This window comes from Salvelinus fontinalis, chromosome 2 (assembly GCF_029448725.1).
Source record: "Salvelinus fontinalis isolate EN_2023a chromosome 2, ASM2944872v1, whole genome shotgun sequence".
In the NCBI taxonomy this organism is placed as follows: Eukaryota; Metazoa; Chordata; class Actinopteri; order Salmoniformes; family Salmonidae; genus Salvelinus; species Salvelinus fontinalis.
This window is the reverse complement of record NC_074666.1, coordinates 82,560,130-82,578,267: the sequence shown is the minus strand read 5'-3', so window position 1 is coordinate 82,578,267 and position 18,138 is coordinate 82,560,130. Positions and strand designations below refer to the sequence as shown.

Genomic DNA, 18,138 nt, shown 5'->3' with positions numbered 1-18,138 from the left:
GCCGAGCTCTATCAATGTACACTTTTAAGAGATGGTGATGTGTCCTATTTCTTCAGTAATTGGGACCCAGGGGGACAGTCACAGTTTTGAAACGTGTACGCAATGAGGGAGGTGAAATATCCTCAAGGCTGGAACATAGTTTTAAGAAACCATTATTTACACGGTCAATTGTTTATTTTATTTGTTTACCTAGGTTTCAGTAAATAACTCATTCGATATTGTGGATGTATAGTTTACCCTAAATGTAGAATGTTTTATTCAAATTTTAATCCGATCATTAATCTGGTTTAGGTAGTTAAAATGCATTAGGCCTATCAATTATGCTAACACACATAAAATGAATGAAATCCAAATTACACTTATATTTCTGTCGAATTTGGCGTACGTAGGCAAAAGTGTTGTTCAAAATGATAATGCATATGTCCCCGCACTGCGTGTTTGTTCCCGGCCCAGTGCTCCCCTGTCCCAGATCAAATCGTCCGTCTGTGACTCTTCGCAGGACCCGTCCGCTATACCCATAATTCCCCGCGCTGAGACAAAATGAAGGAATACAGCCTCTGCGGGAGAACAATGTTTGGGCTCTAAAGATTTAAACGGACGACCAAAGGTGAAATATACCAACCGAAAGAGCTATTGGTGGTCATGCACTGGTAAGATAAAAGGAAATATTTATTTTGGGCCAGTTTAAATATGTGAAACTCCGGCAAGAGTGTGGGACAGACAACAAAGCGCAACGCTAGATAGCATACCGTTGCTGGAGCCGAGCATCAATTGTTCGCTTGAGTTGCATGGGCCATTTGTTATGGGTACGTCGCACATTATGCTCAGTTATGGTTTCTTTCAGTCCTCACCCAATGCCTATTAGAGGTTAAACTTGTTTATATCAACCGTATCAACTGTTTAAATTATTTAGCCAGGTATTATGTATTACATAACCGAAAAATTAAAATGAAGCGCTCGAAATATGTTGACGAATGACAACACATCGTGTTGTGAAATTGCTTGCGCGTGCATACACCTTCTCGCAAGTTTGTCAATCAAAATTATTTTAGAATGAATTCCATAACTTACAATCGATGTAGGACTACGTCAGGCGAGAACGTCAGATCCTCACATGTTTGGTGTAATGTTAAGTTCAGTGTATGGTCTCGTTTATTTTACCGAGTATTACTGTTATGCTGATGGCCATATTAGCTAATTATTGTATGATCCTGCATCACAAAGGGCCTGGCAGGCTGGTTAGCCAAATGGCTAATTGTTTGATGGCTAGCCAGACGTTAGCAGTAGCTAGCTATCGGTATTTCTAGCTCCAGTGAATGACACTAGATGAATAAATCACAGCTGGGCGCTGAGAACCGATTTATCGCGTACTTCATTATTTTTGAACACTCAATACATTTTAATTTTCAACTAACGCTTATTACATTACATACCATTTTGCTGTAGCATGTTACATATGCATCTGTTAGCTAGCCGTTAGCTTTATTTGGTATCAGCGTGCTAACAAGTTGCATCCAATGCAATTGCAAAAGAGCTAGGCTAGCTAGCAATGCTGTTGGAGACAATGAAGTTCAGAGAGACGATTAAGTTATTCGTGATGAATCTGAAACTATTCAAATGAACTGTGTTTTGTGAATGAAAACACACCATTGAAAAGCCATTCAACTGAATACAATACATTGGCTAAGTAATGGTAGTCTGGACAATGTTACAATTATGAAATTGCTGCTTGAAATATTTGTTTATAGCTATTTCACCCGGAGTTAGGCTATATCAATGCATCTGATGTTTTCCTCAAGGTGATGCACTGGTTTTGGATGCTGTTCCTCTCATTCCAAAAACTCCATTTTGATTTGCCTTTTGGGATCCTCTCATTCCTCGTGGCATTGTAAAATAGCACAGCAGCAGAGACATGACTAACCTCAGTCATCTCAAATTTCATGGTATGAAGGTAGCTAGCTAGCTTAGAAAAGTGTTAATTTTGAACAGAGAGTTGTATCTTTTGAGATAAGCCTAATCTCCCTGTAGCTATACACGGGTTTATTACAGAGCTAACGTTTTGCATTATACCCATGATATCAGTCTTATTTTGCTTCATGTTAGAGTATTTCGGAGGCTAGTACTGGCTACTCTTGCTTGGTTCGTTAACTTTAAAGCCCATGTTTGATGGGTGTCCTATGATGATGACGACCTGTGGTCACAGAATAAAATGCAGAAAATGACCTTCCCACTACCTGTAGAACCCGTAAAACCTAACTGGGCTCTCACCTCTTTTTAGTTAATTAGCCTAGTCCTCAAATAGGATGACAGATTAACACGCAGCTTCAGGTTCATTCCACTCTCTCATAGGATGTCAGGGTTGAACATATTATAGGCTATACCTTTTACCCAGGTTCATTTGGCTGCATCTGAGATTGACTGAAGGCTTTCTAAAAGTAGCCTTCTACTTCACCATGTTTTTAGGATACCATAATTCACAAAAGTCAGAATCCAGACCGTGGCTGTTTTGTTGTTGACCCACACACCCTCATTATTAATCCGGCTAAGCACTTGATGGGGAGATCAGAGCCGGGCATGAAACTGATTCCTCAGGGACTGCCCATTGTAACAATGCTGCTCTTCCAGTCACTGTGTCTGGACTAGAGGTCGACCGATTATGATTTTTCAACGGCGATACCGATTATTGGAGGACCAAAATAAGCCCATACCGATTAATCGGCCTATTTATTTATATATGTGTGTGTTAATGAAAATTACAACAATTCTTAATGAACACTTTTATTTTAACTTAATATAATGCATCAATAAAATCAATTTAGTCTCAAATAAATAATGAAACCTGTTCAATTTGGTTTAAATAATGCAAAAACAAAGTGTTGGAGAAGGTAAAAGTGCAATATTTGCCATGTAAAAAAAAAAAAAGCTACTGTTGGAAGTTCCTTGCTCAGAACATGAGAACATATGAAAGCTGGTGGTTCCTTTTTAACATGAGTCTTCAATATTCCTAGGTAAGAAGTTTTTAGGTTGTGGTTATTATAGGAATTTATAGGACTATTTTTCTATACCATTTGTATTTCATATACCTTTGACTGTTGGGTGTTCTTATAGGCACGATAGTATTGCCAGCCTAATCTCGGGAGTTGATAGGCTTGAAGTCATAAACAGCGCAATGCTTGAAGCAAAGCGAAGAGCTGCTGGAAAATGAAGGAAAGTGCTGTTTGAATGAATTCTTATGAGCCTGTTGCTGCCTACCACCGCTCAGACTGCTATATCAAATCATAGACTTAATTATAATATAATAACACGCAGAAATACGAGCCTAAGGTCATAAATATGGTCAAATCCGGAAACTATCATTTAAAAAACAAAACGTTTATTCTTTCAGTGAAATATGGAACCATTCTGTATTTTTTCTAACGTGTGGCATTCCTAAGTCTAAATATTGCTGTTACATTGTACAACCTTCAATGTTATGTCATGATTATGTACAATTCTGGCAAATTAAATAGTCTTTTTTAGGAAGAAATGGTCTTCACACGGTTCGCAACGAGCCAGGCGGCCCAAACTGCTGCATATACCCTGAATCTGCTTGCAAGAGATGTGACACAATTTCCCTAGTTAAAATAAATTAATGTTAGCAGGCAATATTAACTAAATATGCAGGTTTAAAAAATATATACTTGTGTATTGATTTTAAGAAAAGCATGGATGTTTATGGGGCGGTACACATTGGTGCAACGACAGTGCTATTTTTGCGAATGCGCTTGTTAAATCGTCACCCATTTGTCGAAGTAGGTTGTGATTCAATGATAAATTAACAGGCACTGCATCGATTATATGCAACGCAGGAGAAGCTAGATAAACTTGTAATATCATCAACCATGTGTGGTTAACTAGTGATTATTAAGATTGTTTTTTACAAGATAAGTAATGCTAGCTAGCAACTTACCTTGGATCCCTGCTGCACTCGCGTAACAGGTAGTCAGCTTGCCACGCAGTCTCCTCGTGGAGTGCAATGTAATCGGCCATAATCGGTGTCCAAAAATGCCCGATAACCAATTATGAAAACTTGAATTCGTCCCTAATTAATAGGCCATTCCATTAATTGCCGACCTCTAGTCTGGACAGTTAATTTATTTCATGTGAGTTGGTGTCAGCAGCACATGTAAACAAAAATAAACCATCATAGATCACTGATGGAAAATCCACTCAGTCAATGTTTCCTTTCCACTCATCCAGGAGTGCTGCGCTTTGGCTTCACCCTGTTCTCCTCTCAGCATATGTTGCATAAACACAGTTATCTGGGGAGATATACATTTTTAGAGCAGAAGACACATTTCTGTTCGTGGTAACATATGGACAATAAAGTTGGATTGCATTGTACTTCAGCTCCTGCTCTTTCTTCCCCAGGATGGTTCCGGTTGGCTCCCTGTAGTTGAATCTGCCCATCACCACCAAGTTCATCATGAGCATCATTCAAGACAAACTAGGTAATGACTTCCTGCGCTCCAATGGGAGCATGGACTCCAACTTCTCCCCTGGCATGATCATGTTCAGTCACCTGCCCCCTGTGACCAGCTTCACCCGGCTGGCTGCCCAGTCTGTTATGCAGGACCTGCCAGGCCCCCACGAGATGATCCTGAAGAAGGAGCGGGACTCTCCAGACTGCAGCATGGGTGCCCTGGGGGGGTATGGAGGGGTGGGGGACTATGTCCATGCCATGGACATCAAGCAGGAGAAGATGACAGAACATGACTACCGTCTGCCGCTGTACCCTGGAGGCCCGGGGAAGAGCACAGAGCTCCCGGAGGTGTCCATGGGCAACCACCAGAACTTGCTGGTGTATGACCTTAGCCAAGGCAACGTAAGGCCTTCTGACGCATTGATACTTCTGGGCTGGTTTCCCATACACACATTAAGCCTAGTCGTTGACTAAAAAGCATTCTCAATAGAGATTCTCCATTGAAAGAGCTTTTTAGTCCATAACTTAATCTGTGTCTGGGAATCCAGACTGTAATGTTGTTCTTTAGACCAGAGAATTCAAGGCAAGGCACCACACCATAGTAGGGATTTTTTAAAATCTTAATTGTATCACAATCATTTTTTACCAGTCATTTGTCTACATTCAACTTTTTGGTATTACACATTTTCATACATATTTTATTTAAATATGCAAATTGGGCAATATTTCATTGAATATGCACATGCTTGCATATCAAGCAAATCCATTTTTCTGGACACTGGATGAAGTCAGCCTCAATATTTTGGTTTCATTTTAAGACGCTCTAGGACCGGACTTGTCCAGAGCAGATTGTGGGTAAATCCTTTTTTTCATCTTCCTATCTGTAAAATACTAAAGACTAAATGTACGTAAAAAGCATTTTTGGCCAATTTTTCCCAACAAGATCTTACCTAGATTAAAAGATGGACAAGATATCAACAATTTCCTCTGGGCAAGTCTGGTGACTATCTAATCATAACGATACAGCTTTTGGTGAAAGCAGATGCTTCTGAAGCTGAGGAAAAAGAGTTGGCGTGTGGGTGGAGTCTGACTTTTGGTCAATTGCAGTTAAAGAAAAGTCCAGTGAAATTAGGCTGTCAAATGCTTATTTAGACCCAATCACCATCTCTTCAATGTAAGTTTCTATATAGTCCAGTTTGTAACATTCTCTACGAAATGGGCTTTTAAATTGTGTAATTCAATCTAGTGAGCTTTGAAATGAGCGGTTCAAATTAATAAAAATGTTGATGACTAGTATGAGAAACTAAAAGTATACATTTTCATCTAGCTTGACATTTTTATATAGATTTTTGGAAAATACTAATGTTAACTTCTCTAGGGTATGTGGGACGGTAGCGTCCCACCTCGTCAACAGCTAGTGAAACTGCAGGGCGCCAAATTCAAAACAACAGAAATCCCATAATTTAAATTCCTCAAGCATACACGTATTTCATACACTTGTTGTAAATCCAGCCAAAGTGTCCAATTTCAAAAAGGTTTTACGACGAAAGCACACCAAACGATTATGTTAGGTATGAGCCAAGTCACAGAAAAAGACAGCCATTTTTCCAGCCAAAGAGAGGAGTAACAAAAAGCGGAAATAGAGATAAAATTAACCACTAACCTTTGATCTTCATCAGATGACACTCATAGGCCTTCGTGTTACACAATACATGTATGTTTTGTTCGGTAAAGTTCATATTTATATCCAAAAATCTGAGTTTAGGCGGACGCTACTGTCTCACTTGGCAAAAAGTCTGCGAAAATGCAGAGCACCAAATTCAAATTAATTACTATAAAAATTAAACTTTCATTAAATCACACATGAAAGATGCCAAATTAAAGCTACACTGGTTGTGAATCCAGCCAACATGTCAGAATTCAAATAGGCTTTTCGGTGAAAGCAAATGATGCTATTATCTGATGATAGCGCCATTGTAAACAAAGAGAGATACGCATATTTCAACCCTGCAGGCGCGACACAAAACGCAGAAATAAAAAATATAATTCATGCCTTACCTTTGACGAGCTTCTGTTGTTGGCACTCCAATATGTCCCATAAACATCACAAATGGTCCTTTTGTTCAATTAATTCCGTCGATATATATCCAAAATGTCCATTTATTTGGCGCGTTTGATCCAGAAAAATACCGGTTCCAACTTGCTCAAACGTGACAACAAAATATCTCAAAGGTTTCCTGTAAACTTTGCCAAAAAATTTCAAACTACTTTTGTAATACCACTTTAGGTATTTTTTAACATTAATAATCGATAAAATTGAAGACTATGATCTGTGTTCAATACAGGATTAAAACCAACTGTAGCTAGCTTTCTGGTCTCACGCCTCTAACAAACAGAACAGTTCGAGTGACTCTTTCAAGATGTACTTCTTCATTACACAAAGGAATAACCTCAACCAAATTCTCAAGATTTTTGACATCCAGTGGAAGCGGTAGGAACTGCAAGCAGGTCCCTTAGAAATCTGGTTTCCCAATGAAACCTCATTGAAAAGAGAGTGACCTAAAAAGAAAAAAAAGCTGAATGGTTTGTCCTCGGGGTTTCGCCTGCTAAATAAGTTATGTTATACTCATAGACATGATTCAAACGGTTTTAGAAACTTCAGAGTGTTTTCTATCCAAATCTACTAATAATATGCATATTTTATCTTCTGGGGATGAGTAGCTGGCAGTTTAATTTGGGCTTGCTTTTCATCCAAAATTCCGAATGCTGCCCCCTACCCTAGAGAAGTTAATGGACTAAAATATCAACAAATCTAAAAATTGATAGGTAAATGCCTTAACCTACACCAAATGTCCCTCTTTTGTTATGTTAAAAAATAAGTATGATATAAGGAGGAACATGGGTGAACAAAGGCAAATGTTCTCTATTGAAATGTCTAATTCACCGCAGCATTACAATTAGTAAAATAAAAATTTACTTCGGAGGCTTGGTTGATCAGATGTCGACCTGCATTTTGGGGAGCGGGCTTGTAAAATAGCCAATCTCACCAAAGACTGATGGATAAGGGGAATGGGGGGGCAGAGGGAGGATTTAGCAATGGTGACCTAAAGCTAAGACATCAAATGCGAAATATGTCCCTCCCAAAATGATTTGGATTGGGCCTCTGTGTGAATGGAATCGTCTTGGCAAGGACACGGTCGTCTTGTTTGAGCTTGCATTCACAACACTGTCTTCTACACACACACACACACACACTCTCTGCCTAACAATAGCCAGGCTCCAGAGTTTATTAGACAGCACTTGCATGCTCATTGAAAAGCTAGACGTATCATTTTTTGCTCACTAAATATGGTTTAAAAGTTTATCCAAGGACATTTTAGAGAATATATTACATTAACTTTGACGTTATTTGTGTATTTTTATTTACCTGTTATTATATTACAGAGGAGAATGGAAGACAAACATTTTTCTCCCCTCAAAAAGGCGGTTCCCTACTAAAGTTATGAGTAGTTTCATTTAGAGTGCAGTCAGAGCACCCCAAATGGTGCTATTCATTTCAGGATAATGGCATGCTTGTGAGCTTACAGCCATTTTGAGCCCACTGGGCCTGCACTCTTTTGGTTGAGGAAATGAGACGGGTTTGTTTTGGCTAGCCTTACCCCTGATCTAATACAATGATTGGTTGATATTTGAGAGCGCCTTTCTCACATGTACCAATCCACACTCAGGCTGTGTTTGAATTTAACCCTATTCTCTATATAGTGCAATACTTTTGACCAGGGCTTATAGGCCTCTGGTCAAAAGTTGTGCACTATATATGAAATGGGATGCCATTTCAGACAGCCATGCTCTTAGTATCCATATGGTGTTGGGAAATGTCATTTGAAATGGCAGTGTGGGTGGGGGGATCAATGTCCCAATGAATCCGTGTCCCTCCCCTTTCCCAAACCACAGACCCTTTTTGTTTGAAGATTGTGCTTCATAGTGAGTGAACAACATGCTGAATATTAATGAGTCTGTATTTAGACTTGAGCCGCTAGTTAATAAGCATAGGCCTTTTCTATGGGATACTAAGTGTGTCAAATGACACCCTATTCGCTTATATAGGCCATTTTGGTACGCATCCTAAATGAAGAGCAGCTCTCCATTTTGAGTGACGGCTTAACTGTCTGGAGAGATGCGCAGAGGGAGCCATAAATATGTGGTTTACTACTCTACCTCCTGGCACCTCCCCAAGGCAGCCCTCTGCAATGGCTCAAATGAGCTTTCACTAAATGCTGCATGAGTTTGTGTTTTTTGTTTTGTGTCCACATGCAATATGTAGGCTATGTGAATGTGTGACTGAACTAGGCCCTTCCCATTCTCTCAAGTGCTTATTTTTAAATTTTCTGTCTTCTTTCTCACTCTGCGACTCCCTTTTGTCATCCTCCCAGCTGCCGAGTCGGTTAGGAAAGGAGTCATCAGGAAAGAGAGGTCGAAGGTCAAATGGTGAGGAGGGCAAGCCCCGGAGGAAACGTGGAGAGCCTAAGGTATCTTGATTTAGATATGATTCATTCACTGAAATTTGGTCTTCATTTTTCAATAGTTGAGGATCCATTACATCTGAGTATTTTTTTCCACAACTTAGTTTCTATCTTCAGTGAAACGATCATACATTGAATGAGTTAAATTGAATTTGGTGGTTGAATTGACCTCCTTTTGTCCAACAGCAATCAATGATGCTGGATTCAGATGGAGGCAGCCTGTGGCCCAACGGGAAGCTCCACATCTGTGAGCACTGCGGCGCATCCTTCAGGAGCTCCTACCACCTGCGCAGACATGTCCTCATCCACACAGGTACCCAGGCCTCTACTGACTGATCAACTATGCTCATTTTTAATATTTTTTAATATATACACTGCTCAAAAAAATAAAGGGAACACTTAAACAACACAATGTAACTCCAAGTCAATCACACTTCTGTGAAATCAAACTGTCCACTTAGGAAGCAACACTGATTGACAATAAATTTCACATGCTGTTGTGCAAATGGAATAGACAAAAGGTGGAAATTATAGGCAATTAGCAAGACACCCCCAAAAAAGGAGTGATTTTGCAGGTGGTGACCACAGACCACTTCTCAGTTCCTATGCTTCCTGGCTGATGTTTTGGTCACTTTTGAATGCTGGCGGTGCTCTCACTCTAGTGGCAGCACGAGACGGAGTCTACAACCCACACAAGTGGCTCAGGTAGTGCAGCTCATCCAGGATGGCACATCAATGCGAGCTGTGGCAAGAAGGTTTGCTGTGTCTGTCAACGTAGTGTCCAGAGCATGGAGGCGCTACCAGGAGACAGGCCAGTACATCAGGAGACGTGGAGGAGGCCGTAGGAGGGCAACAACCCAGCAGCAGGACCGCTACCTCCGCCTTTGAGCAGGAGGAGCAATGCCAGAGCCCTGCAAAATGACCTCCAGCAGGCCACAAATGTGCATGTGTCAGCATATGGTCTCACAAGGGCTCTGAGGATCTCATCTCGGTACCTAATGGCAGTCGGGCTACCTCTGGAGAGCACATGGAGGGCTGTGCGGCCCCACAAAGAAATGCCACCCCACACCATGACTGACCCACCGCCAAACCGGTCATGCTGGAGGATGTTGCAGGCAGCAGAACGTTCTCCACAGCGTCTCCAGACTCTGTCACGTCTGTCACATGTGCTCATGTGCTCAGTGTGAACCTGCTTTAATCTGTGAAGAGCACAGGGCGCCAGTGGCGAATTTGCCAATCTTGGTGTTCTCTGGCAAATGCCAAACGTCCTGCATGGTGTTGGGCTGTAAGCACAACCCCCACCTGTGGACGTTGGGCCCTCATACCACCCTCATGGAGTCTGTTTCTGACCATTTGAGCAGACACATGCACATTTGTGGCCTGCTGGAGGTCATTTTGCAGGGCTCTGGCAGTGATCCTCCTGCTCAAAGGCGGAGGTAGCGGTCCTGCTGCTGGGTTGTTGCCCTCCTACGGCCTCCTCCACGTCTCCTGATGTACTGGCCTGTCTCCTGGTAGCGCCTCCATGCTCTGGACACTACGCTGACAGACACAGCAAACCTTCTTGCCACAGCTCGCATTGATGTGCCATCCTGGATGAGCTGCACTACCTGAGCCACTTGTGTGGGTTGTAGACTCCATCTCGTGCTGCCACTAGAGTGAGAGCACCGCCAGCATTCAAAAGTGACCAAAACATCAGCCAGGAAGCATAGGAACTGAGAAGTGGTCTGTGGTCACCACCTGCAGAATCACTCCTTTATCGGGGGTGTCTTGCTAATTGCCTATAATTTCCACCTTTTGTCTATTCCATTTGCACAACAGCATGTGAAATATATTGTCAGTCAGTGTTGCTTCCTAATTGGACAGTTTGATTTCACAGAAGTGTGATTGACTTGGAATTACATTGTGTTGTTTAAGTGTTCCCTTTATTTTTTTGAGCAGTGTATTTTAAATGAAGGTTATCTCTTGAGGAACAACAGTATTTGTGTTAAATTGAATAGATAGACAATATGTTTGTTATGGGAGGTCCTCATTCACACAGGTACCTAGGCCACTGATCAAAATGTCTGTTCATTTCTAGCATTCTGTGTGGTTTCGGTTAGTTTTTTACTAGATTATAAAAGCTAAAAGATCTCCAGAAATGTTAGGAATAGATCTTGTGTGTTAGGAAAACTAGGTTGTTCACAAAGTCACTGTAGGAAACTTTGAAATGAAACCAGTGCCGTATTAGTTTTGAATGGAGTAGGCAAACACAGGATTTAACTGTGTGGCTGTGGTGTTGCCTTAGGTGAGAGGCCGTTCAGGTGCAGCCAGTGTAACATGAGTTTCATCCAGAAATACCTACTACAGCGGCACGAGAAGATCCACAGCGGTGAGTGGAATGTCAAATCCCACACACACGTCAAGCACACTAATGACATGTGAGAGACAAACAATCAATTACCTTTGTGCAGCAAAGTAGTTAGTTTTGCTCATTGTGTCATCCAACTATGTTTTGTAGATGGTTATTTTTCTTTAGATTTTCTGTGATGTTTCCCATGACAGGAGAGAAGCCTTTTTGCTGTGACCAGTGTAACATGCGCTTCATTCAGAAATACCACATGGAGAGACACAAGAGGACCCACAGTGGAGAAAAGCCATACAGATGTGAGACCTGCCAACAGGTAGTGACCTCAACATGGATAATCTACTGAAATAGGATGACGCGTGTTGAGAGGGGGGTGGTTATGATGAATGTCTGCTAATAAACCTGTGGAAGCAGCAGCGCATTTGAATGGTCAAGACAAATGTCCCCTCAGGGACAATACATCTTAATATGCCCACTTCCATTATGGCATGACCTGACAAGTTATATTTATCGGAATGAAAATGTCTTCGTGTCTATCCCATTCTGCTGTTTACAATCTGTACCCTACTTGTGGTCTCTCTGCCCTGCAGTTTTTTTCCAGGACAGACCGATTACTCAAGCACAAGCGGACCTGTGGAGAAGCCATAAAGAAGGATCTGGAGCCCGGGATGTTGGACCTGGGCTGTGAGGACATTGGGCAGGGCAGCTACGGAATCACTCAGGGAAACACTGGGGCCTCGGGCCGGAAGCGGGGCAAGTCCAAAAACTCTGAGGGAGGGGAGCGCAAGAGGAAGAAAGCGGCAGGGCCGGCGGAAGCAGGAGGGCCGGGCGGAGCACACATCCACGGGGCGCCGTCGGGAGGCTACAGTCTCCATGACTACAGCGTGGAGAATCAGACTGTGTCCTCGTCCACTCCGCCAGAGCCCAGTATGCACCACGAGCATCACGGCCGAGCCCCTAAGATGGCCTTCAAGAAGGCCAACCGCAAGGCCCTGGACCAGGGGGGCTTGGGGCAGGCCAAGCAGGGCACTATGGAGCAGGGTGGGGCTGTGGGGATGGTCGGGATGGGCCTCATGCAGGGCTCTGAGGCCAAATCGGGTTCCATCAGCAGTAACTACGATGACGCCATGCAGTTCCTCAAGAAGAGGCGCTACCTTAACGCGGCCAACAGTGCAGCATCAGGGGCCGGGGTGGCAGGGGGCAGCACCAACGATTATGAGGTCAGCGTTGGTCACCTGTCGTCCCAGCAGTCGGTTATCCAGGGGGTGGTCTCAGGCGTGATGGACGGCGACTCGCCCCTCAGTCTGCTAGACTCCTCCCCCACGGGCTTGGACAAGCACGACAGGTCGGGGATCCCTGACGAGGTGCTGCAGAGCCTGCTGGACCACTACACCCAGAAACCAGACGGCTCGCACCACGACGTGCACTTTGACCTCAGTGACCAGCACGTGGCGCTGCACCCTGTCTCAGCAGACGGCTCTGACCTGAGCCACGATGCAGACTCCCCCAGCCCGTCTGGAGACAAGACGGTCATTATGCACGAGTACTCCCGCTTCCTGCTGCAGGCCCTGGAGCGCACCAGCCACAACACAGGCTTCCCCCTGGGCCCCGGGCCTCCAGCTACAGGGCCCTTCACCAGCTCCCACCAACGCAACCCGCTCTTTTCAGACAAGCACATGTACACTACGTCCCCTCTGGAGTGTGGCTTCGGCCAGCCTGTGGCCTCTCCCACCCTGCCCTCCTCCGTGCCAAAGTCCCACTTTGCAATGCTGTCGGGCTCCTCTCCGCAGCATGGCTTCCACCTAAACAGCCTGGAGCCTGCCACCCACCAGCAGCTTACCCCTTCTCAGGAGCTCACTGACCAGATGGAGAAGCAACACTCCTCCTCTTCCCCCTCCTCCTATCAGATCAGCCCGTCTGACCTGGGCAGCCAGAAGGACTCGCAGAACCTGGCTTCTCTGGATCCCTCCAAGGTCTCCTACACGATCGAGAACTTTGCCCAGGCCTTTGGATCCCAGTTCAAGTCGGCCAGCCGCAGCGCCTTGTCGTATGGCGCTGACTCTAGCGGGGAGGTGGACCACAGGATAAGGACGCCAGTCTCCGAATTCTCAGGGTATACTAGTTTGTTAGCCGACGTCAATGAGGCAGTAAGTACAGGTTCCAAAACCCCAACAAGCCAAAGCTACAGATAAGGGCCTGGGAGGGGACAGCATTCTGTTGGAGGTTCATGTTTTGTCCAGTATTTTTCTTTTTGTGCTCCTATTTTATTATTTTTATTAAGTGAAGTTTTAATTATTATTACCCTGCCGCTATGTTTGTGCCCCACCCCTCTCCCCAGGACTGGTCTTCAAGGCCTATTCAAATGCAATTTTTTAAGATATATTTTTAAAGTAAATATCTATGTATTTAGTCTGTTTTCTTAATCTTTTTGGTGTCATTTTTGGTCTGCTCGTTAATCGTTAGAATGAAAAAGTACCTTCTTTTTTTTTAAAGCAAACAACAGAGTAGCAATGAACTTTTCTCCCATGAGCTTAAGGGTTTTAGCATTCAACTTTACAATTGTAGCTAGCATAATAATGGGAATAACAATGATGGGGGCAGGGAATAGCCCAGAACTGAAATAGCAAAAAAAAATTAAAAAAAAATTATGATATTGTCTGTTACAAGGATAAAAGTATTACTCAGGAAAAAGTGTAAACGGAGGAAATTGTGTAGTGCAGTGAGCACTCATTTTAGAGGTGTACATTTGCAACTACAAAGAGGATGCTTTGTTTGGTTATTTCTTGTTTTATACCTTGGTTGATGAGTGCAACAAATAATGGAGGCTGCTGCCAGCTCACTTACACTGAGAACACTTTCCACTTAGCTATATAGAGATTATGGTACTTTCTTGTCAATGTGAAACTCATGTTTTCTTTCAATAAGGGCCATATATATTTATAACAATATATATTCATGTATAATAACAGCTATAATCATTCTGGGGAACTGCCAGGTGAGGTAGAGGAAGTGAGAGGGGTCTGGGTTTGGGGTTAAATTGTTTTCCTCGTTAGTTTTAGGAGAACATAGTGACGCTATTCTTTGGCCAATAGAGGTTGCTGTTGGACAGCTGTGGAATTGCCTTCCTCATCTTTCTCCCCTCTTCTTCCTCTTCAATTCTTTACTTTCCTTAAAAGAATCCGATTAGCACTTTGAGCCATTTATTTCATTGAATAAACTAAACTACCCCATAAGATCATGGAAGACATTTGAAACGAACTGACTTGCTTTCTAAAGATTTGTATTGATCGGGTTGGGGTTAGCACCGTATGCAGATGTGGGTTTGAAAGCATCTTGAGCAATGGGTTGTTAGGGGGGGTGGGTCTTTGGTTGGGATGGCATGGTCTCGTTTGGGAGGGTATGTGAGGGGGGGGGTGGTTTGGGCCTGGGGAGTTTTTTTTATTGGCATTATCTCCTGGATGTTATCACGTGTAGATCATGGGGAGGGAGGGATTGTTTTATGGAAATGTATTAAGTTAAATTGGGAATAAACGTGTAAAGTAATTCACCACTCTGTTTAGCATCTTTGCTTTACTATTTAAATTTGAAGTTAAGTGTATTAGTTGCTGAATATTTCTTCCCCTGTTACTGAGAGAGCCTGGAAACATGTGAGGAAATGATCATGTGACTAAATCTAACCCATATACCTATAACAAACCCAAAGCATTAGACATTTCTGGTGTGCTGGCACTACCACAACGGTATTTTATGAGGAATGGGGTGCCTAGTCCTGCAAAATGTTGTCTACAAATAAATTGTGTACGTCCCAAATGGCACCCTATAAAGTGCACAACTTTTGACCAGGGCCCATAGAAGAATAGGGTGCCATTGTGGACGTACACGTTGTCTAAATGAAATGTACATTTCTCTGCCTGTGTCTAATGCTTCCTTTTGATTATGTGATTTCTTGCAGCCCTTCAATGAATCTAATTTATTTGATGTACTTTTTGTAAATCAAGCAATTGCATTTTCTTCCATAGCCACGACTGGCCTTTTGAGCTAGAAATGCTATCACCCTTTTTTCTTTCTTTTATTTCTCGTTTTTTTCCCCTGTTGCCCCTTTTTTGTCTTACAGAATCATGAAACATGGCTGATGACTGCAATGTTGCAATATCATAGGGAACAATGACCGACCACTACAACCATGCTCTGTTTTTATTGGATAGGAGGCTGAGGGGTGAACAATAAAGACATTGACCTTTTATATACCTCGTTATCACTGTAAACACACAAGCAGGGACAAAGGACAGAAGGTTGGCTGTATGGAGCAGAGATGCTGTCTGTTGTATGTGGCTATTTTTAAACCATGTCCGATAAATGTCAGTAACACCTGTTAAGCAGGGCATGTTATTGCTTTAGGGTTCTGTAAATGCCTAATCATGCCAACCAGTGCAGTCTGCAGTTCAACTCTGTCTCCAAGGTAACATTTGTTACTTCCTATATTGTATGTCTATTGCTTACAAGCACTACATTGAAATCTTGCCCCCGATATTATTCAAAACATTTTTTTTTGTCTGCACACCAAATTTGTAGCTGACGTTATCCTCACTTAATTTGTTCCAGATTCTTGTAATGCTTTGCAGGGCTGTACCTGTCCAATGAATTAATAATTGATTAGGGGAAAACAATAAATGCTGTTATTGAGATATTTTGTTGACTTTGGTATGACACTTAGACAAGTGGTTTGTTCTAATGGTGTTTTACACTTAATAGGTGAATACACGTTGTCCACGAGGTGTTGACTTAAGGGAATAGTTCTTTATTAGGGCCTACTGTCCTTAGTCCCAGTCACGGGACAGAAAGAAACCTATGTGGTGTTGGTTAGAGATGCATTTTGTGTGGTAGTGGTGCGCGGGTCAACTGTTTGTTCACCTGCCCGCGATTGCTAATAACCCATCTGCAACTGCAGACTGATAAAGGGAAAATCTGATGCCCTAACCCGCAAATATAGAAAATTGAATTGTAGGCTAGTCAGACGGTGGAACAATGTTTTTGATAGGGGGCGCAGGTATTTTGTTGTTGCATAGTGTAGATGTTTCTGCTTAGTCTACCAAATTGTCAGAAATATTTAAAAAATCTTGGGACTATAAGGTTCTATCTGTATTTTCGTTAAGAGCTGGCAGCCTTGTTCTGTTCAATGGTCTCTTCCAATTTAGTACTCAATACCCCAATTAATGTTAAGTTCAAAAGAATACAAGAAAATTGCTGATGCCATTCAAACCGATGAGGCTTTGGAACTTTAAAGCCAATTCTCAGAATCCATCTTTTTGAACATAGCTTTGGAAATACAAGGTTCTATCGATTTCTTAGTCAACTATCTATAATTAGATACATGCAGCTTCTCATTATACACTGAGTGTACAAAACACTAAGAACACTTTCCTAATATTGAGTTGAACAGCCACTATTCTTTGGGAAGTGGACTCACAATGTGGTGGAAGCTGGCCCATGTCTCCAATGCTTCCCACAGTTGTCAAGTCGGCTGGATGTCTTTTGGGTGGTGGACCATTTTGATACACACAGGAAACTGTTGAGCGTGAACCCAGCAGCTTTGCAGTTCTCGACACAAACCGGTGCGCCTGGTACCTACTACCATACCCCGTTCAAAGGCACGTATCTTTTGTCTCGCCTTTAACCTGTCTCCTCCCCTTCATCTGCACTGTTTTGAAGTGGAATTTAACAAGTGACATCAATAAGGGATCATAGAGTTCACCTTCAGTGGAAAGGGCTTAATGTTTTACATAGTTTTAAGTTGCCCATGAAAACTAAATAAACCCTTGCTCACCAGAATTTCAGAAATCGATCGAATGCTTCAACCTAGTTGACATCGGTAAAGTTCTCAATGTCATCTCTGCTTCTTTCATGAAGCAAAGACATTTAGGCACTGGGGAGAAAATGCTCCCCCAAATGACATCAGTTTGACCAGTTGTACGGAAATAGAAAGCTGTGAAAAATGACCCGACACGTTATCTGATATTTCAATTTGGCTTGGATGCATATTTTAAGTGGTTGAAATATCAGCTTTTATGATACTGATCAAGATAGGGGTAGAGGTACTACCCCTATCTTGCGCATTTGCATTCTCAAGATGCCAAAGAGAGGCCAAATTGTGCTCCGTACCGCATCACTGTGCGCCTCCCAAATGTAACAATTTCGGAGGGCTTTGTATAGCTCGGCATTCACATGATTTGGGGGGCGGGAGGTCCTGTATAAACACAAACTCCCCTTCAAAGGCGCTGCAGAAGTCAGGACATTCATACTTCTTGCTTGTCACAGAGCAGCGCAGAGCTGTTGTGAAGGAAGTTTATTTTGGACCTCCTGCCCCCACCTACCGTCAACCAATCATGTCAATGCGTAGCTATACATGCTTTGTTTCAAAATTTAGGAAGCGCACAGCAATGCGGTGCAGAGCTCGATTTGGTCTCTGCTTGCCTCCATACAGTCTCCGTCCGCATTTTCGGATCGAGCATAAATTGGCTCTCTTAATGCTCTGACTTCTATATAGGCTGCATCACAGTAAATACCGTACTGCCACTGCAGATGTCAGGTTGACCATGCAGAGCCTTTTTTACAGCCCAATGCCAGATAGCCTAAAAATAATACAATAAAACCCAAAATGTAGCCTATAGATATAATTAGGCTATACATTTATGGTTTTATTTGATTTTATTGAACCCACCCTTCATCCACACAATGTTTCATGACCCTAAACGGGCGGGTTATGAGTCAAAATAACAATCATGTTGGTGTTCGGTTCCCACGAGGATGCC

General features: G+C 42.7%; 1 protein-coding gene across 2 annotated transcripts; it reads left to right on the top strand.

Moving 5' to 3' along the window:
* Positions 1-469: 469 nt before the first annotated feature.
* LOC129829036 (zinc finger protein 281-like) lies at positions 470-16,014 on the top strand. Of its 2 annotated transcripts, none has more exons than XM_055890475.1 (7): positions 470-650; positions 4,411-4,864; positions 8,896-8,991; positions 9,172-9,298; positions 11,270-11,353; positions 11,527-11,645; positions 11,920-16,014. In XM_055890475.1, the coding sequence occupies exons 2-7, from the start codon at positions 4,466-4,468 to the stop codon at positions 13,519-13,521; spliced, it is 2,427 nt and encodes an 808-aa protein (XP_055746450.1). In that variant the 5' UTR covers positions 470-650; positions 4,411-4,465; the 3' UTR covers positions 13,522-16,014. The 2 variants fall into 2 exon arrangements, with proteins under 2 accessions (XP_055746450.1, XP_055746458.1); XM_055890483.1 differs by lacking the exon at positions 470-650 and adding an exon at positions 719-806.
* The last annotated feature ends 2,124 nt before the right edge of the window (positions 16,015-18,138 follow it).